General features: G+C 37.1%; 2 protein-coding genes across 3 annotated transcripts in view; one reads left to right on the top strand and one right to left on the bottom strand.

Moving 5' to 3' along the window:
- The window catches only part of LOC101393611 (Golgi-associated RAB2 interactor protein 6-like), a 108,063-nt gene that overhangs the window by 25,417 nt on the left and 62,491 nt on the right, over positions 1–20,155 (bottom strand). The window contains exon 3 of one of the 2 annotated variants that reach the window (XR_015555123.1): positions 12,207–12,795. The exons of the other annotated variant lie outside the window; for it this stretch is intronic. The gene's annotated coding sequence lies outside the window, so the exon portion shown is untranslated. Of the gene's footprint in view, positions 1–12,206; positions 12,796–20,155 lie in introns of those variants that run through there. 2 annotated transcript variants of the gene reach the window in all.
- LOC101393359 (olfactory receptor 6M1-like) lies at positions 14,888–15,837 on the top strand. Its single transcript, XM_014781537.1, is given in 2 exon segments — positions 14,888–15,683; positions 15,686–15,837. Coding segments are annotated over 2 exon segments (948 nt in total).

Below are 20,155 nucleotides of genomic sequence, written 5' to 3'. Positions count from 1 at the left end.
GCTTAGTGGTTAAGTGCGCATGCTCCACTGCTGGGGGCCTGGGTTCAGATCCCAGGTGCGCACAGACGCACTGCTTCTCTGGCCATGCTGAGGCCGTGTCCCACATACAGCAACTAGAAGGATGTGCAGCTATGACATACAACTATCTACTGGGGCTTTGGGGGAAAATTAAATAAATAAAATTATTTTAAAAAATATCTATTCAGGTCTTCTGCCCATATTTTAATCTGATTACTTGTTTTACTTGCTATTGGGTTGTATGCATTCCTTATATAATATTAAACTCTTAGATAGGTGGTTTACAAATATTTTCTCCCACTTGTTAGGTAACCTTTTCATTTTGTTGATTTTTCTTTTGCTGTGCAGAAATTTTTTGTTTGATATAGTCCCATTTGTTTATTTTTTCATTTGTTACTTGTGTTTTTTGTGTCATATCCAAAAAATCATCACCAAGGCCAATGTCAAGCATCTTTTTCCCTATGTTTTCTTCTATGAGTTTTAAGAATTCCAGTCTTATATTTAAGTACTTCATCCATTTTGAGTTAAATTTTGTGAGTAGTATAAGACAGAGGTCAAATTTCATTCATTTGTATGTGGATATCCAATATCCTCAACACCATTTATTGACGAGAACATCCTTTCTCCATTGAGTATTCTTGGTTCCTTTGTCAAATATTAGTTGACCATATACATGAGGGTTTATTTCTGGGCTCTTGTTTCTGTTCTGTTGGCATATGTATCTGTTTTTATGCCAGTACCATACCATTTTAATTACTATAGCTTTGTAGTATAGTTTGAAATCAGGAAACATGATGCCTCCAGCTTTCTTCTTTCTCAAGATTGCTTGGGTTATCCAGGGTCTTTTGTTGTTCCATACAAAGTTTAGGATTGTCTTTTTGATTTCTGTGAAAAAAAGTCATTGCGATTTTTATAAGGATTGCATTGAATCCTTTTAATGTGTTGGATTTGGTTTGTAAGTATTTTATTGAGAATTGTTGCAACTATATTCATTAAGGATATTGTTCTGTAGATTTCTTTTCTTGTAGTGTCCTTATCTGGGTTTAGTATCAGGGCAATGCTGGCCTTGTAAAATGAGTTTGGCAATGTCCCTTCCTCTTTAATTTTTTAGAAGAGATTGAGAAGGATTGGTAATAATTCTTTAAATGTTTCATAGAAGTCACCAATGAAACTATCTGGTCCTGGGCTTTTCTTTTTGGGGAAGGTTTTGATTACTGATTCAATCTCCTATTCATTATGGGTCTGTTCGGATTTTCCATTTCTTCCTGATTCAGCCTTTGTAAGTTATAAGTTTCTAGGTATTTATCCATTTCTTCTAGATTGTTCATTTTTTTGCATATAGTTGTTCACAGTAGTCTCTTATGATCTTTTGTATTTCTGTGGTATCATTGTAATGGTCTCCTCCTTCATATATAATTTTATTTATTTGTGTCCTCTATCTTTTTTTCTTCTTTAGTCTAGCTAAAAGTTTGTCAATTTGTTTATCTTTTCAAAGAGCCAGCCCTTAGTTTTGTTAATCTTCTCTATTGATTTCCTCTTCTCTATTTCACTTATTTCTGCTCAAAAAGTTATTATTTCCTTCCTTTTGCTAACTGTGGGCTTATTCTTCTTTTTGTAATTCCTTTAGGTGTAAACTTAGGTTGTTTGTTTGAGATCTTTTTTTCTTTATGTATGCATTTACAGCTATAAACTTTAGAACTTAGAACTGCTTTTTCTACCTCCCATAAGTTTTCCTTTTGATTTCTTCTTTGAACCATTGGCTGTTCAGGAATGTGTGGTTTAATTTCTACATATTTGTGAATTTTTTAGTTTTCTTCCTATTATTGATTTCTAGTTTCATGCCATTGTGAACAGAAATGATACTTGGCATGGTTTCAATCTCTTTAAACTTGCTAAGACTTGTTTTGGGACCTAAAATATGATCTGTTCTGAAAAATGTTCCATGTGTGCTTGTGAAGAATGTGTATTCTGCTGTTGTTGGATGGAATGTTCTGTATATGTCTGTTAGGTCCATTGATCTAAAGTATAGTTCAAGTTCAATGTTTTCTTATTGATTCTGTCTGAATGATCTATCTATTGTTGAAAGTGGGGTATTGAAGTCTTCTATTATTATTGTATTGTCTATTTATCCCTCCTAGTATTTGCTTAATATATTTAGGTGCTCCTATGTTAGATTAATCTATATTTACAATTGTTATATTGTCTTGATGAATTGACCCATTTGTCATTATATTATGACCTTCTTGGTGTCTTGTTACCATTTTGACTTACAGTCTATTTTGCCTAATATAGTATAGCTACCCTGCTCTCTTTTGTTTTCAATTTGCATGCAATATCTTTTCCATACCTTCACTTGGAGCCTATGTGTTTCCTGAAAATTGGAGTGAGTTTCTTATAGGCACTATATATTTCAATCTTGTTATTGTTTTTGTTTTTGTTTTGTTATTTCCTCTCTTTTCTAACTGTAGACATTGTTTGTTCTTTTTCTAGTTTCTTGAGGTCTAAATTTAGGTTTTTTTAATTTATAATCATTCTTTTTTTCTTAATGTAGGTGTTTATTGCTGTAACTTCCCTCTTAGAGTTGCTTTTGTTGCGTCCCATATGTTTTTCTAGGTTGTGTTCCCATTTTTGTTTGTTTCAGGATATTTTTTTATTTCTCTTTTATTTTTTGTCCCTTTGGCTGTGTAGAAGTGTGTTATTTAGTTTCCACATATTTTTTAATTTTCAAGTTTTCTTCCTGTTATTGATTTCTAGTTTCATACTATTGTCATTGAAAAAGATATTTTGTATGATTTCAAACTTCTTACATTTGTTAAGGCTAATTTTGTTACCTAACATATGTTCTATCATGGAGAATGTTTCATGTGCTCTTGAGAAGAATGTTTGTTCTGCTGATATTGGTGGAATATTCTGTATATATATGTTTGGTCCATTTGGCATAAGATGTACTTTAAGTCCAATGTCTTCATTTTGATTTTCTGTCTGGATGATCTACTTATTTTTGAGAGTGGGATATTGAAGTCTCCTACTATTGTATTGTTTTCTACTTCTCCCTTTAGAACCGTTAGTATTTGCTTAATATATTTAGGTGCTCCAATGGTGGGTGCATATATATTTAAAATTGTTACCTTGTCTTGATGAATTAGTTCATTTCTTTTTATATAATGACCTTCTTTGTCACTTGTTATAATTTTAACTGAAAATCTATTTTTTCCGTATAAGTATAGTTACTGTGCTCTCTGGTTTTCCATTTGCTTTGAATATCTTTTTCCACACCTTCACATTGAGCCTGCTTCCTTAAGCTGAGCTTAGTCTCTTGTAGGCAGCATCTAATCAGGTATTGTTTTTTATCCATTCAGCTACTCTATGCTTATTGTTTGGAGAATTTAATCCATTTACATTTAAAGTAATTATGATAGGTTAGGACTTACTAACAATACCTTATTAATTTTTTCTGCCTATTTTGTAGTTCCCTTTTTTCTTTCTTTTTCTTTGCTGTCTTTCTTTGTGGATTGATAATTTTCCATAGTGATATCCTTTAATTCCTTTCTCATGTTTTGTGTATCTTCTGTAGGCTTTTTTGTTTGTGTGTGGTTATCATGAGGCTTAAATAAAACATCTTATAGATTAACAGTCTATTTTAAACCAATAACAACTTAATTTTGATCACATTCAAAAACTTTACCCTTTTACCCCACACACACAAACTTAATTTATACATATATATTTTTTTAGGAAGATTAGCCCTGTGCTAACATCTATTGCCAATCTTTCTGTTTTGCTTTTTTCTCCCCAAAGCACCACTACATAGTTGTATATCATAGTTGTAGAATTGTAGCTCTTCTATGTGGGGTGCAGCCTCAGCATGGCTTGATGAACCGTGAGTAGGTCTATGCCCAGGATCCGAACCAGTGAAGCCTGGGCTGCCAAAGTGGTTGCCAAATGCCAAAGTGTGAACTTAACCACTATGCCACCAGGCTGGCCCCCTTATTTATATTTTTCATATCAAAATTTACCTCTTTTTTATATTGTTTACCAATTAACAAATTATTGTAGTTATTTTAATACATTTATGGTTTAAACCCTTCTACTAGAGTTAAATATTAATGCCTGCCCATATTACAGTATTAGAGTTCTGAATTTGACTATATAATTACCTTTGCCCATGTGTTTTATATTTTCATCCATTTTCATGTTACTAATTATAGTATTCTTTCATCTCAGATTGAAGTTCTCCTTTGAGCGTTTCTTTTAAGGTAAGTCTCATAGTGATGAACTCCCTCAGTTTTTTCTCACCTGGGAAAGTCTCTCTTGCATTTGTGAAGGACTACTTTGCAGGTAAACTATTCTTGGTTGGCACTTCTTGTTTTCCTTCATTACTTTGAATACATCATCCCACTCTCTCCTGGCCTTCAATGTTTCTGCTGAGACGTCCACTAACACCTTATGGTGTTTCATTATATGTGAGAATTTTTTTCTTGCTGCTGTTAAAATTCTGTCTTTGATTTTAGACAGTTTTATTTTAATATGTTTTGGAGGAGATACTTTTGGGGTGAAATCTTGGGTGAGCTAATAGCTTCCTGGACTTGAATGTCTAAATCTCTTCCCAGACTTTGGAAGTTCTCAGCCATTATTTATTTAAATAAGCTTTCTGCTCCTTTCTCCCTTTTCTCCTTCTGGGACTCTACAATACATACTTTTTTTTTGATATCCCATAATTCATGTAGCCTTTCTTCACTTTTTTTCATTCTTTTTTGCTTTTTGCTTTTCTAACTGGATAATTTCAAATTGCCTGTCTTCTACTTGATGAATTCTTTTTTCTGCTTGGTTGAGTCTGCTGCTGAAGCTTTCTATTGAATTTTTCACTGCAGTTTTTGCTCACCTGGGAAAGTCTCTCTAGTATTCTTCAACTCTAGTTTTCTACTTGGTTCTTTTTAATTTTTTCTATTTCTTTGTTGAACTTCTAATTTTATTCATGAATTATTTTCCTAATTTTATTAGTTGTCTATCTGTGTTTTCTTGTAATTCACTGAATTTTTTTAAGAGAATTATCATGAATTCTCTTTCAGACAGTTCATAGATGTCCATTTATTTAGTGTCAGCCATTGGAGTTTTATTAGTTCCCTTTGGTGTTGTCATGTTTCCTTGATTATTCATAATCTTTGTGGCCTTGCGTTGGTGTCTGCACACTTAAGGGAGTAGGCTCCTCTTCCAGTCTTTACAAACTGACTTTGACAGGCAAAGCTCTTCACCAGTCACCCCACCCAAAAATCTGGATGGGCCATCTGCTGGTGTCCAGGAATGTGACTGCTGCTGGAGTCATTAGGTGGCCTGGTGCTGGGGTGAGCTGGGAGCCTTGGGCCACCATAGCCACCTAAGGATGCAGGTGCTGGTCAGCACCATGGTGGATTGGGAGTCTGGGTTTGCAGGAACCCTCTAGGAGCCTGGAGCCAAGAAAGCTGCCTGGAGCTATAGGCACTTACTACAGCTGCTGATCTACCTGGGGCCACTATTATTGATTTGTGCCCAAGTCAGCTTGGGGCCTGAACTTACAGCAGACGTCTGGAAGCCTGGAGTTGAGGAAGGCACCTGGAGGTGTGGGGGCTGCCTGGAGCTGCAGGATCCAGCAGATTCTAGGGTGAGACTAGGGCTTGGATTTACTGGAGACTGCTGGGAAACTGCTGCCATGGTAGCTTCCTGGGCTGCAAGATCTTCCTGGGGCTGCTGGAGATGGTTGGTGCCAGGGTGACCTGGGGACCTCAGTTTGTGGAAGACTACTGGGATCCTGGTGCCATTGAACCTGCCTGGGGCTGTGGGAGCTACCTGGGGATGCTGGAACCTGCAGGTGCTGGGGTGACACATGGGTCTGGTTTTATAGGAGCCTGCCAGAAGCCTGCTGCCATGGGATCCACTTGGGGCTACTGGAGCCACAAGTGTCAGAGTGATCTGGGGGCCCATTTGGAGCTCTGCTGTGGAAGCTTCCTGGGGCCATGGGAGGTGCCTGAGGCTACTGCGGTAGGAAGATGCTGGGGTAAGCCATTGTCTAGGTTCATGGGAGCCCAGTGCCAAAGATGCCACTTGGGGCTACTGGAGCCAGTAGGCACTGGGGTATGCCTAGAGCCTGGGTTTGTTGGAGGATGCAGGAGCCACTGAGGCACATGAGCTGGCCTAGTGCTGGGGTGGGCCAACTCTGAAGTCTGTGGTGAAGTTGGATGCTCACTTTACTCTCCTCGCCTGAGGAAGGTGTCTCTCTCTGAGCTGGGCTGCCTGGGCTTGGTGGAGGGATAATGGGGGTTATGTGAATCTCTTTTCTACCTTTCTCAATGCATCTTTTCTTATTTATGCACTTTAATCAGGTGCTATAATTCCTCACCTGTAATCTTTGGCTCTTGGGAAGGTATTTTCATACACAGAGAGTGGTTCAAATTGATGTCTTGCTGACATCACTTCTATATTTGCACATTTGAAGAAGCAGTCACCTCTTCCAAACTTTTAGGACTGACTTTGGTAAGGAAAGATCTTTACTTGTGGGTGGGCCACCCAAGAGCGAGATTCCAGGTCAAGATATGTAGGGCACCAAGTGCAGGGGCATGTGGTGGCTCTGAGTCCGGGTGGGCTTGGTGTCTTGTTGGCTCAGGCAGGTAGTGTCCAGAGCATTGACAACCACCTGATCCTTGGTGAGAGCTGAAGGGGGTTGCAAAGGCTGTTGGGGTCCTCAGCAGCATTCCAGGTTCAGCAACTAGGAACCAAGGTAGATGGCATTGATGGCTGGAGCCAGTGGTGTGCACAAGCTTGCCTGCAGGGATGAGTACAGGTTCCTGTATGGTGACAGGGGCCTAATGCAGGTACATGCACAGTGGCAAGGGCCAGGGCTAGCAGCAGGCTCCAGGGCCAAATGCTGGTATATGAGAAGCTGCAGGGACCTGGACTATCAATGTGGATTCATATGACTGCAGGGGCTAGACATAGGCATGTGCATGGCAGTGGTGGCCATTGACAGGTAGTTGGAGCAGTGACATACAGGTGCATGTCTGCCGTACAGGCCAGTGATAGAAATTGGGACTAGCTCCAAGCACCCAAGAGCTGCAGACACCTGGGCTGTTGATATACACTCATGCAGCTTTAGGGGCTAGTTGTGAGAACAAGTACAACAGTGGAAGACAGTGAAGAGAGTCAAACCAGTGGCATTGCAGGTGCCTAGCTGCAGGGGCTGGTTGCAGGTGCTCATAGTGGTGCTGGCCAGTGACAGAACACAGGGCTGGAACCAAGCCCACAAGCAGCTGTGTAGTCTTGACTGTCTCTGTGCAGTTGTGTGGCTGCAGGAACTTTCCACAGGTGTGCATGGGGGTGGTGGGAGTTGGCTGCAGGGACCTAGTCTGGCCTCTTGCAGGCACACACCTGCAGAGGCTGTGGTAGTCTGTTGGTAAGGATCCCAGCTCTGGCAGGAAGAGGGGGAGAAGGGAGTAGAGAGGGAGCCAGGCAGCTTGTGTCTGTGAACATGAAAATCTGTGGGGCAAAAGCTCAGCAGCAAAATCTGCAGGGGGTCTGTGGTGGCTCTGCTGGCTGTTGATTTCCTCAGGAGTGAAAACTGCTGGGGTCTTCTGTGGAGAAGTCTGCTGGGGCCTATGAGGAGGGTCTCAATGATGAAAGCTTAGGAGGAGGGTCTGCAGCATCTGCAAAGTCTTCTGGGGTCCTCTCCAGAGCAGGCCACTGGAAACTGTGGGGACTCCAGCCACATTGCTGATACTGGTAGCCCCTGCTCTTCTTCCTTATTCCTAGCCATCTCTAATTGTCTCCACTGTGCCAGTCTCTTGGTGGAGTCCTTCATGCAGTGTCCCCAAAAGGCTATAAAAGGTGGTCACTCATTCCCTGTCCTTTTCCTGGTGACGGGAACTCTTTCAGGCCAAGGAGTTCACTCTTGGCACTGAGCGGTGCTGGCCTGGGGGATGGGATGATGTGGGGAAAATGGAACTATTCTTCCTACCCTTTCTGTGCAGTTATTCTGAGGTTTTTTGCTCTATTGTGTTGCTGCAGCTTCTTGAATGGACACCTGAGCTCTCCCAGAGCTTTTTTCATTTGTGAATAGCTGACTACTTGTTTATCTTTGTGAGGGAACAGAGGCTGGGATCTCCTACTCTGCCATATTTGTGATGTCACTCCCAGAAGTAATGGTTTAATTAGTGAAACACTGTTCTTATAATTTCAAACTTTCTGCTTCTACTCACAATTACACTCAGCATAACCAAGTGTCTTCACCACAATGAAAACAAAACAGAAGAAACAAAATCATTTTTTACTTTTCTCTCAATGTGTTCTAGTTACTGAATCCTGTTACTTTGTAGAATTCATTTACATCTTAACTTCTAGAGAGTGTAATCTTAAGGAGTTTTTTCATTTAAACTTTTTATTATCTGATGAAAGTGATAAAAAGTTCTTTGACATCATTAATCACTCCATTAAGTCTAGTCTAGAAATGGTGAATGATGACATCTTACTTATTATTTCTTAAACTTCCCAATATTTTACATTTTTATGGCACTGTCACTTTGATAAGGTTCTCCTTAAAATTTTTACATCTAACACCACTTAAAAAATTTTTCCTCTGAACTCTATCATCTCCTCTGCTGCCCTCTCCCCTTGGTAATCTATTCTATGTCCATAAATTCAAAGACCTTGAACTCTGACCCTTCTGCTCTGACATAAATTCCAAATTTATTTATCCTCCTGAATACATTAAATCCACACTTGGCTGTTCCTTAGCCACTTAAATTAAGTTTACAAAATAGAGTTGAATTTCTTTTCCCAATATACTCTTTTTCCTGCATTACTCATTCATCCATTCATTAATCCATTCATACTATCTTTATGGAGATGGGTTTACAGACAATGGGATTAATATTTTAGATAGAGTATGAATAAAGCAAACACATTTTGAGATCCCATTAAATGTTTAGGTTATTTGGGAAAACCGATATTATAATTAATGTAAGTATTAGAAATGCTACAGATACAATAAAAGTATAATGAATTTGCATAGAGGCTACTTTAGCTGAGAATCTGGTCATGTTTATAGAAGAAAAGATTATTCAGATTATGTGAGGCTTTAGACTGGTAAACATAGTAGAATGTAGTGAGAAAATTCCAGTCAGAGAGAATTTAGATATGTTAACTATAACTTGAGAAATAGCCTGTGGTACATAAAGAACTAAATGAAGTCCAGTAGAGATGGAGAGTGAGGGAAAAGAGATAGAATATGAGGACCTAGAAGAGACAGAAAAAGATCCAAAATTTTATAATTCATCCTAGAGGCTTAAGAGAAAAAGTAAAAACAGATTATTTGAGAAGATGGCTTATTAAACATCCAAGGCTGAAACAGATTATCCTGAGTTTTTATCTGAATGACCAGATGTCTGTATGAATGGAAACCATCAGTCTATTGATTGGGTGATTTATATGTGTAGCTTTTGTTTCTATAACCACTTCTCTAATCTATAAGAAAGACAATTTGCTGTAATGGAATATTCTTTTGGAATCATTATTCCCACAATTTCTTAATGTACAGAAATGTATTTTCCTCACTATATATTCATAAGTAGGAATTAACATATTTATAAAAATTATTGGTTTTTTCACATGTGTATGTCTTTTTCACCCTTGATTAAATTATAAGCTTTTCATGGCAGGGATCACACCTCATGTCTCAGTGAATCAGAATATTTAAAGTGGACATATGCAGGGGCTGGCCCGGTGGCATAGTGGTTAATGGCCTGGTGACATAGTGGTTAAGTTCACGTGCTCCACTTCAGCAGCCTGGGGTTTGTGTGTTCAGATCCCAGGCGTGGACCTGCTCACCACTTATCAAGCCGTGCTGTGGCAGGCGTCCTGCATATAAAGTAGAGAAAGATGGGCATGGATGTTAGCCCAGGGCCAATCTTCCTCAGCAAAAAGAGGAGGATTGGCAGCAGATGTCAGCTCAGGGCTAATCTTCCTCACACACACAAAAAAAAGTGGACAAAAGCAAATGGAAAGATATTCCAGGTTCATGGATTGAAAGAATATTGTTAAAATATTCATACTCCCCAAAGCAATCTACAGATTCAATGCAATCCCTATCAAAATTTCATGGCATTTTTTACAGAAATAGAACAAATAATCCTAAAATGTGCATGGAAGCACAAAAAGACCCCAAATAGCCAAAGCAATCTTGAGAAAGAAGAACAAAGCTGGAGGCATCACGCTCTCAGACTTCAAACTATATTACAAAGCTATATTAATCAAAGCAGTATGGTATTGACATAAATAAAGACACATAGATCAATGTAACAGAATAGAGCCCAGAAATAAACCCATGCATATATGATCAATTAATTTATGACAAAGGAGGGAAGAGTATATAAGGGGGAAAGAACAGTCTCTTCAATAAATGGTGCTGGGAAAACTGGGCAGCCACATGCAAAAGAATGAAACTGAACTACTATATTACACCATACACAAAAACTAACTCATGTATCAAAAACTTGAATAGAAGACTGAAAACTGTAAAACTCCTAAAAGAAAACATAGGCAGTAAGTTCCTTGACATTGGTCTTTGCAATGAGTCTTTGGATCTGACTCCAAAAGCAAAGACGAGAGCAAAAAGAAACAAGTGGGATTACATCAAACTAAAAAGCTTATGCACAGCAAAGGAAATCATCAAAGAAATGAAAAGGAAACCTACTGAATGGGAGAAAATATTTGCAAATCATATATCCCATAACAGGCTAATATCCAAAATATATAAAGAACTCATAAAACTCAATAGCAAAAAACAAGAAAAATTCAATTAAAAAACCAGCAGAGGATCTGAATAGACATTTTTCTAAAGAAGACATACAGGTGGCCAAGAGGCACATGAAAAGATGCTCAACATCACTAATCATCAGGGAGATGCAAATCAAAACTACAAGGAAATATCACCTCACACCTGTTAGAATGGCTATTATCAAAAAGATAAGAAACAACAAGTGCTGGCAAGGATGTAGAGAAAAGAGAACCCTCATGCATTGTTGGTGGCAATGTAAATTGGTGCAGCCACTATGAAAAACAGTATAAAGTCTCCTTAAAATATTAAAAATTGCACTACCATATGATCCAGCAATTCCACTTCTGCCTATTTATCTGAAGAAAATGAAAACACTAGTTATATATCATAAATGAAAAGATATATGCACCCCCATGTTCATTGCAGCATTATTTACAATGGCCAAGATATGGAACAACCTAAGTGTACATCGATGGATGAGTGGATAAAGAAAATGTGGTATATATATGCGTATACGTATATGTGCATAATGGAATACTACTCAGCCATAAAAAAGAATGGAATTTTGTCATCTGTGACAATATAGATGGACCTTGAGGGCATTATGCTAAGTGAAATAAGTCAGACAGAGAAAGACCAATACTTTATGATTTCATTTATATGTGGAATCTAAAAAACAAAACAACAAAAGCTCATAGGAACAGAGAACAGATTGATGGTAGCCAGAGGGGAGGGGATTGGAGGAGAGACAAATGGGTGAAGGGGATCAAAAGATACAAACTCCCAGTTATAAAATAAATAAGTCATGGAGGTGTAATGTACAACATGGTAACTATAGTTAATACTCTATGGCATATTTGAAAGTTGCTAAGAGTAAATCTTAAGAGTTTTCATCAGAAGAAAAATAGTGTTTGTAACTATATATGATGATGAATGGTAACTAGACTTATTGTGGTGATCATTTGGTAATGTATACAAATACCAATCATGTTACACCTGAAACTAATACAATGTTATATGTTGACTATACATCAATAAAATATTTTTTTAGATAAAATGCCTGGAAGGGGCCGGCCTGGTGGGGCAAGCAGTTAAGTGCGCATGCTCTGCTGCGGCGGCGGCCCGGGGTTTGCTGGTTCGGATCCCCGGTGAGCACTGATTCACTGCTTGTCGAGCCATGCTATGGCAGCATCCCATATAAAGTAGAGGAAGATGTGCACGGATGTTAGCTCAGGGCCAATCTTCCTCAGCAAAAAGAGGAGGATCTGTATCAGATGTTAGCTCAGGGCTGATCTTCCTCACAACGTACATACATACATACATACATACATAAATAAATAGAAAAATCATAGTAAAAAAAGAATATGCAAAAGCGTTTAATGCAATGTGTAATAAGTAATTTATTTTTAAATAATGGTTTATAGTGTATAAAATCATAAAGCATTTTAACATTTTACATACTTTGTCATATTAATCATATGAAATAATACCATAAATCAGAGTAATATCACCTATCTTATATAACTGTCATTAGGGTAAGAGAGATAATATATGTAAAAATGTTAACAAAGTATCTAAAACATAAGTATTCAATAAATATAGATTCTGATGCTAATTATGATGATGTTGATGAAGGTGACAACTTGGCTCCTAAGTCGATGGCAATAAGTTACACTGTATACTTTTAATGATTAATTGTGGACCAAAACATCTGTAGAAGTTGCTGTTTCTTTTGAGGGGGAGGGAGGAGGAAAAGTGCATTTCTTATAGAAATGTTCTCTTCACCAAACTTGTGAAACTTTTACTTCTTGCTTAATTATAATTGTTTTTATAATTTATTCTCTGCAGACCATTGATGCAGTAGAAGCCCTGCCTCCAGAGGAACAGCAATGATGAATATAGGCTTTAATCCTCTTTCTAAGTTGCAGTGATTTAGGGATGTGGTCATAGAAACTTTGTAGTCTTGATTGCCTTTCCTACAAGTCAAAGAGAGAAGACCAATTATTTCCAGACAAAGCCATTATAAACTATTTTATAATCATGGCTATATCCTTCACCCCTTTGTTTCCCAACATTCTGAGGCTGTCAGAAAAAGGAATGAATCCACAGAAGTGATTCAAACTATGGATTTCATCAAAACTATGCAGCTGTAACAAGGGAGACCCTGTTCAGTTCTGAAAACATGAATGTAAACATCCATAAAAATTCTGAGGTATTCTTCAGCAGGCAAGTAGAGATCTTACAATATTCTTCTCTTACAACTGGTGTTATTTGCTCCCATTTCTTTTCTTTTCATCCTCCCTGTCACTATGATTTCCTCCTGTTCTTTCTCCTCATTCTTTCACTTAGTTCCAGCCTTATGCAAAATTTTGTAGTTAACCATATGGGTCCTTAAGTGTCTTCACTTGATGGTTTAGTTTCTGCCTTTCCTGCATTTGCCAGTTATTATCATAGTGGCCTCAAGATGCCCCTCATTTGCTCAAATTGAAACTACCCTTTTATTTGTCTACAGAAAGAGCATGTCCTAGTATTACCCCTTACTCCAAAATCATCTTTCCCTTCTCCACGAAATTCATCAAATTTTCTTCCCTTTGGCATGATTATGGGCAAACAATCTGATTAAAACCCTTCACACAATGTCACCATATTGAAAATTTTAGGCCTTGGTAATTAAAATAATTAATTTGTGTGATAAGATTCTAAAAATTCATTATAAAGAACCACAGAGAAAACACCAACATGAATCCAAAGAGATTTCACTTTCCATTTTCATCCTTGAATGCATATGTCAGAAATTCATCTTTGTCCTTGGTCTAATCCTCCTTAAGCAGTAAATGTATAATAATGAAATAAATGAGAGAAGGAATTAATATTTTGAGCCAGAAAGAACAGCAAATGCAAGTCCGAAGACTCAGGATATTGTCTCATTTCTACCACCGAACTTCTATGAGACTGACAAATTTTAATTCACCTCTCCAAGCCTCAGCCATCAATCTATTAAAAAGAAGCAATAAAATCCCAGTTATCTAAAATTCTTAATATCAAACTTTTATGTATCTTGTAATATGGGATATGAAATATCTCTTGGCACCTAACCTGTGTTTTTTGCCTTCGATCACCTAGATATATGATGCAACCTACATACTCCCAAATAATCAGGTTAGTAAGTAAGAAAATCCCTTCTCTGCAACATGTCCCTATTTTTTCTATATTTCTGGCCTACAAATTCTATTATGAAGTAGGCAATCTTTTGCTGGAGTTGCTTCTCTCAGCTAGTCAAAATTCAGAAGTTCAATATTTCCAGACTACTTGCTGAGCATTTGCTCTCTCTGACTAAACCTTAAGAGAAACACAGTCAATAGTGGTAAATGAAGTCATGTTTTACCCTTCCCCTTACCCACATTAGACCTGTAATAATCTCATTCACTATGGAGCCTGATTTCGTATAGAGATTACGTGAGGCTGATTTCATATTGTTAGAAGCTGATTTGACAATGTGGAGTTGGAGCCAGTGAGTCAGGAGTCATGAGATTTTGGAAAGTGCCTATTATGTAATGATGTTCACTTATTTTAAAATAATTTTATTCCACATATAATACAGTTAGCTCAAAAGAATGTCCTGGCACATAAAAATTAATATAGAATTAGATTTTACTGCAACTCTATTAGCACCTCAAAATACTATTACATTATGAATGGATTAATAACACACAATAAGAGATCTATCCCAAAGGGTGACTTCTAAGAGTCTGTTTCACATGACTTGAATCCACTGTTAGGTTCCCTATGCTGATAGAAGTCCCAAAGGTTTTCCCAAGGTATAAGTCCTCACAATCTTAGTGTGGAACTGATTCTGCTGTAATGAGTGAATATCACACCTGAGCACTTAAATCTTATACAGTTCATCTCAGGAGATATTTATACTTTGAAAATATAACCATTTGTTTGAATTAACAACCCTCCTTGGAAACAAAAGTTAGTTAATGGATATTGACAGGGTATATCCAGGATTAAGATGCAAGGATTAATCATAAAAACTCTATTATTCCAGGTTGAACTGGGGACGTTATGGATCAGAGAAACAAGACCAGAGTCACCGAGTTTATTCTTCTAGGGTTTCAGAATGAAAAAGAAGCAGAAATTCTTCTTTCTTCCACATTCCTGCTCACGTACATGACGTCTCTGATTGGCAACTCCATGATCATCCTTTTGGTGTGTGGTGACTATCGTCTGCATTCACCTATGTATTTCTTTGTAGCCAATCTTTCTTTCCTTGAGATTGCCATCACCTCCACAGTGGTGCCTAAGACGCTTGCCAACATATTTCCCCTCACCAAAGCAATATCTTTTGTGGGATGTCTCACACAGTCTATCTTCTACTTCCTTCTGAGATCCACAGAATTCTTCATCCTGGCTGTCATGTCCTTTGATCGATATGTTGCCATCTGCAACCCACTGAGGTATGCCATCATCATGAACAAACAGACATGTATATTGTTACTTCTGGGATCCTATGTGGGAGCATTTTTGTCAATGTTGGCTCCATCTATCTTAACTGCACCCATAATCTTTTGTGGGCCAAATAAAATCCAACATTTCTTCTGTAACAGAGCCCCCCTGCTAGCACTGGCTTGTACAGATATCTCTCTGGCTGAGATGGCTGACTTTATTGCCTCTGCTGTTTTGCTCTTGGGCTCCTTGTTCCTGACAGGAATGTCTTACACCTACATTGTTATTACTATCCTTAGAATCCCCTCTGTTCAGGGACGGCAGAAAGCATTCTCTACTTGTGTTTCACACATCACCGTGGTTACACTTCATTATGGAAGCTCCATCTTCCTCTATGTTCGCCCAAAAAAGGGCAATGCAACAAATTTGCCACAGTGCTGAATACCATTTTAACACCAATGTTGAACCCTTTCATCTATAGCCTTCGAAATGAGAAAGTCAAAGAATCCCTGAGAGATGCCTTCAGTAAATATGTAAGTATGCTAATAAATTTAAGACCTCAAAAGTGATATTTTTTTTAGACATCAATGATGTTGCATGCTTGACAACAAAATCATTCTTATTGATGTAATTTTTTAAAGGTTTTAAATAATGTAAAAAAAACTTTTTAAAAAAGCTTTAAATAAATCTTTTAAATAAAAAGGTTTCAGGGCCGGCCCCGTGGCTTGGTGGTTAAGTGAGCACGCTCCACTGCTGGCGACCCGGGTTCGGATCCCGGGCTCGCACCGACGTGCTGCTTCTCTGGCCATGCTGAGGCCGCGTCCCACATACAGCAACTAGAAGGATGTGCAGCTGTGACACACAACTATCTACTGGGGCTTTGGGGGGAAAAATAAATAAATAAAATCTTTAAAAAAAAAAAAAAAGGTTTCAAATCTGGACAGCTCTGCTTGAGATAGGTTCTCACCTATTATTACACAATTCACTAATAACTTTTTCCCTATCAATATATCTTTGCTTTTAATACAGATAGAGTCCCTTATTACAAAATAATGGTAAATTCCTTTTGACTTGATTTTTAAAATATAACCTATAAAATTATTTATCCCATTAGATATTTACATTTTAAATTATAGACTGATCTTCTCAAGCCTCCATGTAAGTTATGATCTGTAGCAGTTATGCTTCTATTTCTGTGGCATAGATGCTGATCTACCTGTGGCAAAGGAATTCATCAGAACTTACAAGCCCCTGCTGAACATGCAGAGAAGGATTGGCCACCAGGAAACTGTCAGAGAGGTGTATTCATGTTACCTTTCAGAACCAGTGGAAATGACTTCAGCTACACATTTTTTCACATAATGAGATTTATCTTAAAGTCTAATAATGACCTGGAAATTTCATGATGACGGAGATTACATTTGAATAAGCAGTCAAATTATCTTAATTAAATGTGAGGAAATTGGCCCAAGGATGTATTCATTTGAACATGAAAGAAGATCCACTCTTGTTACGTGAATTATTTATTTCACAATAGCTGAATTCTCTCTTGTAAGAAATGTGATTTCAAAAGAATACTGTTGGATGGGATAAGTTTATTAAAATATACACATCATGAAGATATGATCCCATCTTTGTCTGATCTCCTAAGACTCTTGCAGTGCTTCTTGCATGCCTCAGCTGTGTTATGGAAACTAGGATATAAAGATCTACAGTCATCTGCACTTAATTTGCCAATTATTTCCAGCTTATTTCAAGTCTATCAATTCTAATTTCCAACTATTAACTCATCATATCTTCTATATCTTTGACTACACATCTTGATTCTCTTTTCCTGAAAAAAAAAATCAATATTAGTAGTAATCTTTTCAATGGTTCTGTCTCTTCTCAGTTCTCTCTCATCTCCTGTCTAGACTTCCAGAGCACTTCTGGAGCCATCCACAGTGCTCAAGGCATTACTGGTTAGTGGAAGAGCTGTAGAATAATTCTTTCAAACGTGACCATTGGTATTATTTTTTCTGTACTATAATGAATATAACCTGGAAATATAATTAGGGTTTGTATGCAAACAAGCATGAACTCTCTGAAGAAAAACAGCTCTATAGCAGTGGGCCAGCTTGCTGACCAGAAGAGATATAGGCTGCCTGCAAATAGTCTCCTCCTTTCTACTCAATTAGACTTAGATAAGGTAGACCTCACTTCACCTTCTGTGGGTAATGCATATTCTTGGAATTCAATATCAACTGGTGTGTCCTCTGTTAATTTAACATGTATCACAGAATTGAAATTGGGTGGTAAATTCTTTCCCAGATGTCATGATGTTTCTTGAGGACACTTATGATGACTGTATTGTTCATTTTTGTATCTCCATTGCTGGCTAAGTATGTTTTCCTTAGTTGCATATGAGACAAATCACACCAGGGCAGAGATTCTTGTCTTTTAAATTCATTATTGTATCTCTATTATCTATAAAAGTGATTGAGGACTATTAGTTGTAGATAAATAGTGATTGAATTAGCAAATAAATGAAAGAATGAATTCTAAGTGGTCGATACGTACTTACTAATTAATAAGGTGACTAAATACTAACCAGTCAATATGTATTTTTACTGGATTAACATTTAATTTTTAAAAATTTTTTATTATTTTATAATCAAACCAGTTACACTGGTTTATAACATTGTGCACATTTCAGGTGTACATCATTATATTTTGGCTTCTGTATAGACTGCATCATGTTCACCATCAAAAGTCTAGTTTTCATCCATCACCATACACGTAGACCCTTTACTCCTTTTGCCCTCCCCCCACCCCCTTTCCCACTGGTAACCACCAATCTGTTCTCCTTATCTACGTGTTTGTTTATCTTCCACATGTGAGTAAAATCCTAGGGTATTTTCCCTTGTCTGACTTATTTTGCTTAGCATAATACTCTCAAGGTCCATCCATGTCATTGCAAATGGCATGATTTTGTCCTTTTTTATGGCTGATTAGTATTCCATTGTATAGATATATACCACATCTTCTTTATCCATTCATCTGTTGATGGGCACTTACATTACTTCCAAGTCTTGGCTATTGTGAATAATGCTGCAATGAACATAGGGGTGCATATATCTTTTCCAATTAGTGTTTTCATGTTCTTTGGATAAATACCCAGAATTGGAATAGCAGGATCAAAAGGTATTTCTATTTTTAATTTTTTGAGAAATCTCCATACCGTTTTCCATAGTGGCTGCACCAGTTTGCATTCCCATGAGCAATGTATGAGGGTTTCCTTTTCTCCATATCCTCTTCAGTCTCAGAAGCTAAAAATTTTATATATGCTTTGTAATAGTACCTGAAACACTTCCCAGGATATTTAAATTAGCTGTCTTCATTTGAACCTCCTCGTTATTAGTCTGTTCATGTTTTCAATTTCTTCATCATTCAGTCTTGGTCAGTTGTATATTTCTAGGAATTTATCAATTTTTTTTCTAGATTATCCAATTTGTTGGTGTATAATTCGTTCATGGCATTCTCTTGATTTGTATTTCTATGACATCTGTTGTAATGTCTCCTCTTTCATTTTGAATTTTATTTGAGACTTTTCTGGGTTTTTTTCTTAGTCTAGGTAAAGCTTTGTCAATTTTCTTTATCTCTTCAAAAAGTCAATCATTAGTTTTGTTGATCTTTTCTATTGTTTTTCTACTCTTTCTTGATTTATTTGTGTATTCTTGTTACACTTGTTAAAGATCAGTTGTTTGTATATGTGTAGATTTATTTCTGGGTTTTCTATTCTGTTCCATTGATCTATGTGTTCATGTTTTTTATTCCAGTATCATACTGTTTTGATTACTGTACCTTTGTAATATATTTTGAAATCAGGACTGTTAACGCCTCTAGATTTTTCCTATTTTCTCATGATCCATTTAGCCATTCTGGGCCTTTTGTTGTTTCATATGAATTTTTAGATTTTTTTTACATCTGTAAAAAATAACATTGGAATTTTTATGAGAATAGCATTGAATCTGTAGATCACTTTGGGCAGAATGGACATTTTAACAATATTAAGTCTTCCAATCCATGCACATGGAATATTTTCCAATTTATTTGTGCCGTCTCTAAATTCTTTCATGAATATATTGTAGTTTTTACAGTACAAATCTTTCACCTCTTTGGTTAATTTTATTTGTAAGTAGTTTATTTTTTGTTTGTTTTGTTTTTTGTTTTATTGAGGTAACATCGGGTTATAACATTATATAAATTTCAGATGTACAACATTACATTTTGATTCCTGTGTAGTTTACATCATGTTCACCACCTAAAGGCTAATTACCATCCATCACCATATACATGTGCCTAATCACCTCTTTCACTCTCTGCTCTCCCCCCTTCCCCTCTGGTAACCACCAATCTAATCTCTGTATCTGTGTGTTTATTTGTTGTTGTTTTTATCTTCTATTTGTAAGTGAGATCATACAGTATTTGACTTTTTCCATCTGACTTATTTCACTTAGCATAATACCCTCAAGGTCGATCCATGTTGTCACAAATGGCTGGATTTCATTTTTTATAGCTGAGTGTATTCCATTGTGTATATATACCAAATCTTCTTTATCTATTTGCTCCTTGAAGGGCATTTAGGCTGTTTCCAAGTGTTGGCTATTATGAATAATGCCACAATGAACATAGGGGTGCATATATCTTTATGCATTCATGTTTTCATTTTCTTTGGAAAAATACCCAGCAATGGAATAGCTGGATCGTATGGTAGTTCTAGCACTAATTTTTTGAGGAATCTCCACACTGTTTTCCATAGTGGCTGCACCAGTTTGCACTCCCACCAGCAGTGTATGAGAGTTCCTTTTTCTCCACATCCTCTCCAACACTTGTTATTTCTTGTCT

The sequence above is a fragment of the Ceratotherium simum genome, chromosome 18, assembly GCF_057802395.1.
Source record: "Ceratotherium simum simum isolate JZ-2026a chromosome 18, ASM5780239v1, whole genome shotgun sequence".
Taxonomy (NCBI): domain Eukaryota; kingdom Metazoa; phylum Chordata; class Mammalia; order Perissodactyla; family Rhinocerotidae; genus Ceratotherium; species Ceratotherium simum.
The sequence above is the reverse complement of the archived record's forward strand: the minus strand, read 5'-3'. Positions and strand labels throughout refer to the sequence as shown.